Here is a 12,002-nt window from a genome sequence, read left to right as displayed (position 1 = left end):
TCTGACTCTTGGTTTCAGCAAAGCTCATGATCTTAGGGTCATAGGATCAAGCCCCATGTTGGGCTCCCTACTCAGTGAGTAGTCTGCTTCTCTCCCTCGGCCCTTCTCCCTGCTCACATTCTTTATCTCTCTCTCAAATAAATAAATAAATCTTTTTTAAAAAATTAAACCAGTCAGAATTTAATGTCGGCTTGTGTGTTAGGGGGGAAACCCACAGGGCACAGTGATAAGGACCGAGGTTCAGGGCTTTCAGGTAAAGCCTGTCAGGGGAGGCTTCTCCAAGGCACTGTCATGTGTAAGCTGAGCCTAGAGGCTGAGAGTGAGAAGACCAGCCTCTGCTGTTACCATTAGGGGAGGCAGCATCACACCTGTTCCCTTAATGATTACTATGGGTCAGGCTCTGTATTGATCTTCTCAGTTAAGTGTAAGCATATAGAATTAGCTCCATTTTATAGGGAATACTATTGAGACTCAGAGAGGCTAGGCAGCTTTCTCAAGGTCACACAGCTTACACATGGCAGAGCATTGACCACAGCACTCACGATAGCACATACCCTCCCTGATGTTCATCACCCAGACATTCACTTTCAGTCTTTCAGAAATACTTCCAGAAAACTCTCATCTACTGAAAATGTCCCCGAGCTTCACCCTTTTCTTGCTCTTGTAATCAATATGTTCCCTCTTATACTGCCTTGTAATGTCATTTCATTTGGACTTGGGGAAGAAGAGACGGAAACAAACATACTTCATTCAGACTCTTGAATTTGAAGTCAGCCAACCTACACTCCAAATATGGTGGAAAGCATGTTCTACCAGCCTGGGACATGCAGATGCAATGAGAAGCAAGTCCTAAGTAGCTTCAGAACCTTTTTGTTTGGATGCAGGCAGAAAGGTAGGTTTAATTTAACCTGGGGTGGGGAGTTGAGAACCCTTCTCTGGGGGGTTGGCAATTCACTTGAGATGTGATTGTTGGGATGTAGTTTTTGTAGACAAGGTCTTCTACCCTCAAAATTCTAACCATACATTTCTGTTCATAAGTGAGATCTAGTCATGGCCCTATTCTTTAATAGTGACTTTAAATAGTGACTCTTTAAATGGTGACCAGCAGCTCACAACAGCTTAAACACGAAGCTGGGCAGCATCAGGGGTATCCAAGAAGCAGCAGTGAAGTTAATCTTCACTTCTCAGCTGAAGTATTTTCATCTGAGCTTCTGTTTGTTTTTATAAGACAACATATTATTATCAGCAAGAGCTGTCAGTGAGCTTGACACATGAAGATGACAGAAAACCTCACTCCCTCCAAATAGATCTATCACTGAGCCAGAGAGGACTCAGAGGCCTCAGGGCACATTTTGGGTGGGAGAGGAGTGTCACTTCACCTCCACGGTGCCTAAGCACACTCCAGTCCAACCCGGCCTACATCTCAAGCTACATTTAGACATATAGCTCTTGCATAATTTAATGAAGCTGAAACAGTCCAACACTCTTAATAGACATCATTTATTTAAATTAAATATGGATTTTCCTTTCTTGTTGTCAAAAGATCTTTGGATGTTTTCTTCTAACAGCAGAAATATCAACATCTAGAATCAGATGATTCTTGGTCCAAAAGATTTTCTAAAACAGCTCTAAAAATGAAATTCATTTGTCAGGACTTTTTAAAAAGAGATGTATGGCTGAGTGAACAGCTGTCCCAGACAAGAGCAAGAGTGATCCTAGTGTTCAGGGATATTCTGGAAATGTTTTCACTTCTGCTCCTTCATTCATTCTTCCTTTTGGTTCTCCTCTTCTCTCTCTCTCTCTCTCTCACACACACACACACACACACACATCCTTTACTCTCCAAAGCTACTTACTTTGTCTTCCTACAGTTAACTTTCTATCAATAAATGTAAGTATAAGCATAATCTTATCAATAAGTATAAGTATAGCCTTACCAATAATCACCCCCACTCCCTTCCACTTCCTATCTCTACACTAAGGCTATTTCATAGATAAGCTATCATCTCTACTTTGAAGCAAGAAAGCTTTTCACTGTACATGCTTTTAATATTTCATGAGTGCTGAATGAATGAACACATTTATAAAATAACATATGTGTATACACACACACGCATATATGATGTTTTATGTGTGTGTGAAATCTAGTTCCCACCACTTATTTGGAAAATTCAGTCTTACAGATGTTAGTGACATTATGTCCTTATCTATGACAATAAGTTAAAAATCTTGCTTTCCACATTTTATATTTAATAAACATCTTGGTGAATCATAAAATAAAACCCAGTTAGGAGAAGGAGGTAGACGAGCGCAAAGAGAGTCTCTAAAAGTTATCGACTAGTGAGGCTATGCACATTTGATGGTTGAGAGCCAAATTAATGGTTTGTCTTATTAATACTTCAAATGAAAATAGCAGACATCTGTAAAAGATTTCCACCTTGTTTTTATTAATTTTTTAACTTAGAATTTTACTTATTTTTGTAGATAATTTTAAAAATTCATTTAATTTAATTTTTTCAGTTTCACCTTGTTTTTAAATATTTCCTGTGTATAGGGGTGCCTGGGTGGCTTAGTTGGTTAAATGTCAGACTCTTGATTTTGGCACAGGTCATGACCTCAGGGTCATGAGAAGGGGCCTTCCTCTGGTCTCCCCATTCAGCACAGAGTCTGCTTGTCCCTTCCGCTCTGCCCCTCCCCCGACTCTCAGGCATGGGTGTGTGTTCTCTCTCTCAAGCAAATAAATCTTTAAAAATATATATTTCCTGTGTATAAACATGAATGCCAAATATGAGAGGGTAGGAGTCCGGTCTTCAGGTTCATTTTTATCTCCTCCTGACCCACCCCATCCCCAACTTAATTTACTATGTAAAACTTAGAACTCAGAATCCAACCCCTTTCTGGCAACGTTGCTACACGTTTAAAATATTTCATAAGAAAAGTTGGGCTTATATGTCTGCTATTCCTTATTTTTTGTCCTGATGGTCCCTTGTCCATTGGGTAACTGTAGTGTGTACTGAATTCCCAACAAACTAATTTTTGGAGGCTGCCTTTCCCTGATGATGGAAATTGAAAGACAAAGCGAGACAGAGAAGATTGAAAGCCCCACAGCAGTTCATCAATAATAGGGGAGAATCCCTCAGAGGCAACAAGGGGATCGATGAAAACAGGACTCTAATAGCTAGAAAGCATCTCGTTTGTTTCCCCCAAAGACTTCAGCATCTGCCAAAACATCTGACTCCAAAAGCCACCCCGGAGGAGAGCCAGATTGAGAGAGCGGTCCCTGGATAGGAGTCTGGGATGTGGACTTTCCCATCCCCTCCAAGCCTATGGTGTCCGGCAGAGGATCTCTTTCCCACTGCCGACTATAGCTAGTGGAATGTTTAAGGATCTCCAGTCAGTACCTTGCTGCATCCAAACTGCTCGTTCCTGAGCAGATGACCAGACCCTAAGGGAACAACTGGAGAGTCCCATGTCATGGGTGTGGTAGTGGTGGCACAAGCACACTAGGAACCTGGAGAAGCAATTGTATCATATTGGAAAAAACACTTTCGAGGCACGTGGGTGGCTCCGCCATCGTTGAGAATCTGCCTTCGGTTCAGGTCATGATCCCAGGGTCCTGGTATCACGCCCTGCAACAGGCTCTCTGCTTGGTGGGAAGCCTGCTTCTCCCTCTCCCATTCCCCCTGCTTGTGTTCCTGCTCTCACTGTGTTTCTTTCTGTCAAATGAATAAATAAAATCTTTGAAAGAAAAAAAAGAAAGAAAGAAAAGACACTTTCATAATCATGGAAGCCCACTTCCAGCTTTGTTTCTGGTGGACACTATATATATATATATATTTTTTTTTTCAGTGCATACAAGCCAGACAGGCTACATTGTAGCCTCTCTCCAATAAATGTCCCAGTTGTTTGGAGTAGAAATGGTTTAGATTAGCAACCGGGCACTCTGACAAAGGTCCAGAGGGGTTAGGGGACTTGCCAGCACCATTAGCATTTTTTTCTTCTTTTTCCAGCAGCGCTAAAATATGTTTGCACAAAACAGAGGGAGATGAAAAACTACTGGCAGCCAGTACCTCTTAAAAGAAAAAAAATGTTTTACTTCTCTGGCAAACATACCAATTAAATAATGCTGTGTTGTGACAGATTACTGAGCAATTAATGCCTAATTGAGCATCATGCAAGACGCTTCTGTGAAAATGACTTTACTGGAGCTGGAGTGGCCGTGCCTCATAGCAAAACAAACCTAGTGCAAACTTCCTGCAAAATACCCTTTGCACTGAGGAGCCCAGAAACCAAAGAAAACATTTCTACTTTGAATCCCTGAGAGTTACACTGGAAGGATTAGCTTGACAGAAAGATCCCGACATTGAAAATCCTACTGGGGATTTCATACTTTCCTCATTTGTAAGCAAAATCCATTTGCTGTGAGATATTTTTAGTGCAAGCATCCCCTGTTGTCCTATTCTCTTACAGTATACCATTAGATCTTGAAGCCATTCCAAGCAGGTCACATGATTTCTAAGCATCTCTTTGGTTCCCTCCTAAGTGACTAGTCTCGCAGGAATCAGGGAATACTAGACTCTTAACTACCGAAGACCTCAAAGTCCTTCCTGAAGCCTTCAATTCTTACTGTGAAGATGCTTTACAACTGCCTTTTCTAAGAGGTCAGCTTGGCAGAACTCACCAAGTGACTTCAGTGATAGAGATATTTTCAGCCCCACAAGCTGCCTATGTAAATATAAAAATGTATTAGGCTGCAGAACTGTGTGTGGCAACAGAACAACCATACTATTGAAAGGGACTCACAGGGGTAACTCTGGTGTCACTCACGTGGGCTTGGTTAATGTGTGCATGCTTTTGGTAAGTTGTTCTGATTCGGCGGGCACGGCATCTCGGATGAGCCGATTTCATTTCTAGAACTTAGGAGCTACGAAAAGTAAAACCCCCATCACTTTGTGAGGTGTCTAACAAAATTTCCTTGCAGAAGTGCTTACAGTTAAAAAGAAAACAATCCTTTTCACTCTTTATGGGACCCCCCCCATTTGCCTTGGGAAATTGTCCATGTGGAGCTAGCTTTTCAGTTGCTTAGTCTGAAAAAGAGTGATTTGTTTGAGTGTCTGAGGGGAGAAGATATATTTATTCAGACCTCTGAAACTGGAATTGGAGAGAATCATTGTAATGAACAGGAAACATGTTCTTGAAATGAATTGAGAAATAACTCTCCGGGCAAAATGCTCTAATATTCCTGAGCGTGTTCAGTTTCAGTGGATCAAATCTTTCCCATCTCTGCATCCAAGCTATTTGGCGGTGATCAGATGATCAGAGCTCAAGGAAGTGATTGGAGAGTGAGCTGGCTGCAGCTGCAATGTAGGCTGTTTTCAGGGACAAGGAGCCACTGTTTCTCAAACATAGCATCAACATAGAAGTTATTTTGTGGCTCCAAGATGCAGCAATGGGCTGCTCTGCCAGCATTGTTCTGCTTCAAGCTTTCCGTTCTGTGGTCCAGAGGAGCTGTCCACATATTTGTAGACGACGCCAAGAGGAACCATCCCACGAAATTTTGCCTCTGGAAAGTGACGATGAAATGAGTAGACCCAGAACCCTCATCATCATGGTATGGTATTTGTGGCAAAGCAGCCTTAGTGGATGGAACTGTTATTATAGAGATGAGGTTGCAATTTAGGGTTTGGGGTGTTCAGCTTGAGATAAAGAAATGTGGGACCTAGAGTTTACTACTGTGTTTTACAATGTGGGGGAAATCTTTAAAACTACTTCCATCATTCAGAGCTGATTAGCCTTCTCTTAGATCTGTCATGAAATGTGCAATTTATGGGTCTATTAGAAATTCTCTTCTGCCTCACATTCTGTGTGCTGTTATTTGCTTCTGTGCAGGGAAAAAAAGAAAACTTGGGGAGTTTGGTCTCAGTGGATTTTATTTTGTGTCTCTAATTTGAAAGAAGAGCCCCAAACATAATTTTTTATCACATGCAACCAATCCAGTTGTATAGGTGTCAGGAGCTAAATGGCTTAACTTCCAGGTATTTGGAACTTTCATCTCTGACCCGGCGATGGGAATGCCTTTAAAAATGCTTAAGTTAGGCAAAAATCAGAATAAAGTTTTTGAGAATTTTGTGGAATGCATGGTGTTTAAATTAGAAGGCTGTCTCTTGCCAATTGTCAAATAACATTAACATTTCTGTCTGTGCTTTGCTTATACAAGACAATGTTACTCCCTCTTTGTGCACCTATTTTATCAGCAAGAAAAAATTAGAGGGTAGCGTCTTTTCTTACTTGGGTTCAGGGAGAGATCTGCTTAGTCACTGGAATCGTATGTTTGGATGGAGGTGGTGTCTAATGTTTCAAAAATTGGGGAGACGTTGCATGGTTTCAGCACAATCGACTTTTTCCTCTTAGATTTCAGCGTTTATCTATCAAGGATGTAGTAAATAATGAATGGAAAGTACCTGTTACACTAAAAGTTTTTAAATGAAAGTCATTTGATTTGGGCTGCGCCTCTACTAACAGAATACTAACCTATACCATTCTGTGGCAGCTTCTCCAACAAATCACTATTTGATTTTCAAAAGGCAGTACTATTCTTGAACTATTGGGCTATGATTTTCTCTAGGAGGAAATACTATGTGGGAATAATGTCATACTTATTAGTCCCATAAGTTTTTTACAAATTAAGTTTAAAAGAATTTGAGATTCTTGCCCCCAAGTTTAACTCTTACTAATGACAGTAACATTCTATAGTTATGTGTATTGCTTATGCCATCTCAATCATTAAACTTCCTACCCCTCTCACTTTTACCACTTAAGCTATAAAATTTGGCAGGTAGAAATTTTTTTTTAAAGATTTTATTTATTTATTTGACAGACAGAGATCACAAGTAGGCAGAGAGGCAGGCAGAGAGAGAGGGGGAAGCAGACACCCTGCCGAACAGAGAGCCCAATGCGGGACTCGATCCCAGGACCCTGAGATCATGACCTGAGCCGAAGGCAGTGGCTCAACCCACCGAGCCACCCAGGTGCCCCTGGCAGGTAGAAATTTGAGAAAAAAAATATAACAATGCCTTATTTTTTCAAGGATCCCTTTAATTTATATAATAAGTTTATGGACATTAAATAGAATGAGAATCAATTTACTGGTAAAGGAAATGGCTTCAGAAAGATTGAATATCTTATTCACATCACACAGCTACTAAATGCTACACCCTCAAGTTATACTTAGATCAAGGATTACAAAAGGCAGTATGATTTCCACTCTGTTCATATCTCTAAGGAAATAAGGACATAACTGAATTTTTATGAGAAGTCTGATGGAAATCTCCGACCCCTCAGAGTAAAATATGCTCATACAGAATCATTGTGCATCTTAAGAGCTTCCTCTGGGCCTCTCTAAATTAATGCATTCAACAGCTATTAATTGGTGACCCACTATGCACCAGCCACTGTTCTAGACATTTGGAATCCACCCATGAACAAACCCACCAAAGATCCCTGTCCTGAATTGCAAAATTTTACATTGACAGTACATTTCCCAAATGTTGTTGTTATGGAAATGCCATATTAGCATTGTGATGTTTAGTGTACAAATTTAAATCAATGAAATTATTCCTTATCTTTCAAGATAGCAGTTCAAAAACTTCAATGTGCTTTAAAATCACCTAGGAATTCTTATGTATGAACAAATCCTTGGGCTTCTGGACCCAGAAACTCTATATACGAAGATGTGGAGTTCAGCCTGGACATCTGCATTCTTAGCAAACTCCTCCAGGCACTTCTTTTTTTTTTTTTAAGATTTTATTTATTTTATTTGCCAGAGAGAGAGAGGAGGAAGCAGGCTTTCCACCAAACAGATAGCCCTATGCAGGACTTGATCCCAGGACCCTGAGATCATGACCTGAGCCGAAGGCAGAGGCTTAACCCACTGAGCCACCCAGGCGCCCCCTCCAAGCACATCTGATGGAGGAGCCCCATGGATGACATCCAGAGAACCATGGCTCTGGAAACTGATAATCTGCACTCTTCACCTCCTTTCCTTCTTTATACTGATAAGCTAATCATCTTCTTACTCTGGCTCTAAGCTTCTGAACAAACTGATTTTTTTTTCTCTTTCATTTTTGTGTCACCCGTTAGACACCAAATTTCTATGTTGCATGTGCGTTTGCATGTGACGTGTGTGAGGAGTGGGTGGGGAGAGGGAGGGAGGATGAGAGAGAGAGCACAGACTTGGGAGCCAGAGTCTCTAGGTTGGACTCTTGACTTCATCACTTATCAGCTATGTGAGCTTCCCCACATTATTTAACATTTCTCTTTTTCTCATCTGTAAGATAGAGATAACAGTCCCATCAACCCAGAGCTGGTTTGAGGGTTTAATGAAGTAAAATATATGTTAAATGTTTAGAATCACGTCTAGATACATTAGTTAAGATGTTCGTTAAGGGAGATATTCAATAACTAAAAAAGTGACATTTGGGGAAAGACCCAAAGTAGGTAAGGAAGTGAATCATGCCACTGTCTGCGGGAAAATGTCTAAAGCAGAAGGACAAGCCAGGATGGAAGTTGCTAATCTGGGAAGACAGTAAGGGTGTCTGGGGCACAGTGAAGAGGCCAGTGGGGCCAAGCAAGCCAAAGAGAGGTAGTAGAAGGTGAGTCATTGAGGTAATGGGGGACAGATCATGAAGGCCATCATGAAGACTTGGAGGGAGCTTTCCCAAGAGTGAGAAGGGAAGCCATTGGAGGGAGGTAGCCCAGAAACCAAGACCCTGGGCCAGAATGTCAGGACTTGAGCCCTGTATGTCCGACATGCCAGCTGTGTGATCTTGACAAATGACTTGCCCTCCCTGTGACTTTGTTTCTCCACTGATAAACACAGAGAGTAATAGTCTGTACAGTGTAAAGTTCTTGTGAGAATTCAATAATACTTGCAAAGAGCTTAGATCCGTGTCTGGTAGGTTGTAAGTGCTCTCTGATCTGAAAGCCTGTTCATCTGGATGTCCTTGATTGGGAGGGTGACAGGATCTATGGTTGCAGAGGGTCCAGGGTTGAACCAGGGTCACCATTAATCCTGAAGCTATCACGTGATCCCAGCAGAGGCCTGAATGGTAGTTGTTGAGGTTGCGAGATGTGGTTGGAGTCAAATACATTTCAAAAGTAAGGCGAATAGGGTTTGTTTACAAATTCAACAGAAAGTGTGAGAAAGAGAGAGGACTCAGGGATGAATGTGGTATTTTGGTTTGGGTTTAGGTTTGTTTGTTTTTTGGCCTTAACCACCAGAGGACTGAGTTGCCTTTCAGATGGGGAAGACTGCAGGAGAAGATTTGGCAAGAGAATTTAAGTTCGCTGTAAGACATGTTAAGTTTGAAATGTCTGTCCATATAATGTCCTTATATGGAGATTTCAGATAAAAAAATGGGTATACAAGTCTGAGTTCCAAGGCACAGTCTACAGAGGAGATATAATGTCTGACACAACATAAATACAAATTAAATGATTGATGAATGAATAAATGATCTCTTTTCTAGTTTTCTCTAATACTTACAGTGCGTATTTGCAGTTAATCGTATCTTGAGCTATTCATTGAACTCTTAATTACTTATTTTTATATAGTATTCATGTATTTTTCTTATCTCACTGGTAGACAGCAAACCTCATATAGGTAGGAGCTAGGTCTGCTTTATGCCTCAGTGGTGCCCAGCTCAATTCATTTTATAGACTAAAAACTGAATATAAGGATTGTTGATTCTTTGAAATTTTTAAGTAATTGATATCAAAAGCTCCATTGATAAAGCTGTCTACTTAACTCTTCATTGAAACGTCCAGAAGTAAGTTAAGGATGGAGAAAAGTTACTACAATAAATAAATACGAAGTTGTGAGTGTGGATACTCTTGGGAAGGCTTTGGCACTCAAGATGTTCATTATACAAAAGAATCTCACTCCTTTAGTCCAGGTTCTGAATTCATACAGAGATAAGTTTTGGGCTGGCATTGACTGTAGTTTGGCTGTGTGGTCCAAAGTGGAAAGGGAATGCCTTGGGAGGCATCAAAATAAACTATTGTAGGTCTTTCGCATTTATAAGGAATGCATGAATCCTAACCTCTGAGACTATTAAAATGGTCTATTAAAACACAATCAAGTTTAACTGGGGAAAAAAAAAGAAGAAATTCTTTCAAAGCTGATGTATCTCTCACTCAAAATTTTTTGCTCTGATGGGAGAAGTAACAAATATTTTTGTCAATTATTTTTTAACTTCCTTTAGATTTCATTTCATTAAAGGTCTCAGACACTAATGAAGTTGATGTAGATCTGCTGTTTCTTAGGCAGTTGGCCTCCATTTTAAGTCCTGTTCCCCTATTCCCCACTCTGCCCGCCTCTCTTGCAAAAGAGTAACTATCTGTTCACATACTGGAGGGTAGACTTGACCCCAGAGGAGGAGGGCAGGAAGCTAGTGCTAGGCAGGCTGCTGGTCTCTCTCTCTCTCTCTCTGCCTGTATAACCAGCTCCTACACACAAGACTCGAGGTCTCAACTTAAAAGTCAAAGACTTAAAATCCATGAGAATTTTAAGTAGTAGAAACCATTACACATAAATTTGGGAACACCAAAGATCTAGTGTATAGAGCAAGTCAGACATCGCTTTATTTTTAATGTTAGTTAAAGACAGGGGGAATCACTTAGCCTAAACTTGTGGTGAGTCAAAGAGGCAAAGAGGTGAAATCTCTTTTGTGAGCCAAGGATGTTCAGTTATATGATAAACATTTCAGAGCCAGGGAATTTCAGTTACTGCCCAGAGATCTGCATTACCAGTCATTGGTTGGTGCTCTGGAATGCCAGGTCCAGGCCCTGATCAGCTATGGTGCCTGGGTCAGATCCTGCCCTCAGTCTGTTTTTGTATGGCTTGTGAACTCAGAATGCTTCACAGTTGTAAAATTCTATAAAACAAAAAAGACAGTAGACTATGCAAGAGAGACCGTAAGTTGCTCCAAAAGGCTGAAGTAGTTACCCTCTACAGAAAAAGTTTTCTCTGGTGGATGATGTGGGTTCAACCAGAAAGGAAACTCACTGGTTTGTACCTTTGATTTGCGGTATATTTGCTCTTCTGCCTAACTACATACAAAGGAACTCAGGCTTTTCCTGGGCACTTTCCATTCCTCCAAATGTCTGAAAACTGTTGTGATTCAATGATGAATTCGAGATTTAGACTCAGAAGGCCAGTGTCAGCCTTAAGTCTCTCTGGATGTGTTGATTCATTGAGCTAGATTTGTTAAATGGGGGATACTATCTATCCTGTCTGTTGGAAGAACTGGAATGTTTATTTTTATGGAATCATTTTGTAAGCTAGTGAGTGTTATGGCAAAGCCAGGGGCTTATAGGTAGACTGGCTAAATTAGAGCACCAGAGATCCACTCTGGTTTGGTGTGCTGATGAGAGATCTTTATCTTCTGGGTGACCATTTTAAATCAGGGTTTTACTGGGGAGCCTGGGTGGCTCAGTTGGTTAAGTCTCCCATTCTTGATTTTGTCTCAAATGTCATGAGATGGAGCCCCGCATCGGGTTCCATGCTCAGTTTGTAGTCTGCTTAAGATTCTCTCTCTCCCTCTACCTCTGACCCTCCCACTCATGTGTGCTCTCTCTCTCTCTCAAATCAGTCAGTCAGCGTTTTACCTTATTTGTTCCATACCTATCCCAAAAGGGTGGTACATTGGTCAGAAGAGCATGGGTGGGTATGGCCAGAAGAGACACATCAATGAGGGTGCTATGAATAAAGGACCAGAGAGAAATATACTCTGGGAATTAATTCCAAGGAAATAAAATGATCTCTCTTCTTATTCTATAATAAATATACTAGTTTAATAAAACTTTATTACCAAAGGGATTTTAACATTTGCCCAGTGTCATCTTTTTGAAAAAATATGTGAAGAAGAAAGAGCTTCCAAACACTTTTTAAATCTTGAATTAATGTTCTGATTTCATTTCAGTGCGGTTGAATCTTGAGTCTA

The 12,002-nt window shown here is 40.7% G+C and overlaps 1 protein-coding gene across 10 annotated transcripts in view; it reads left to right on the top strand.

Annotated features, from left to right (window-relative positions):
* Positions 1 to 12,002, top strand: part of DOCK10 (dedicator of cytokinesis 10) — a 263,090-nt gene that overhangs the window by 54,562 nt on the left and 196,526 nt on the right. For 2 of the 10 annotated variants that reach the window (XM_032857353.1, XM_032857358.1), the window contains exon 1: positions 5,430 to 5,611. The exons of 2 other annotated variants lie outside the window; for them this stretch is intronic. In XM_032857353.1, coding sequence (XP_032713244.1) covers positions 5,450 to 5,611 — 162 coding nt within the window. In that variant the 5' untranslated portion in view covers positions 5,430 to 5,449. Of the gene's footprint in view, positions 1 to 5,428; positions 5,612 to 12,002 lie in introns of those variants that run through there. 6 more of the 10 variants (XM_032857352.1, XM_032857349.1, XM_032857360.1 and 3 more) reach the window with 5 other exon arrangements.

Source organism: Lontra canadensis, unplaced genomic scaffold (genome assembly GCF_010015895.1).
Source record: "Lontra canadensis isolate GAN:19392208 unplaced genomic scaffold, GSC_riverotter_1.0 scaffold13, whole genome shotgun sequence".
Lineage (NCBI taxonomy): Eukaryota > Metazoa > Chordata > Mammalia > Carnivora > Mustelidae > Lontra > Lontra canadensis.
This window is presented reverse-complemented; position numbering and strand designations above follow the sequence as displayed.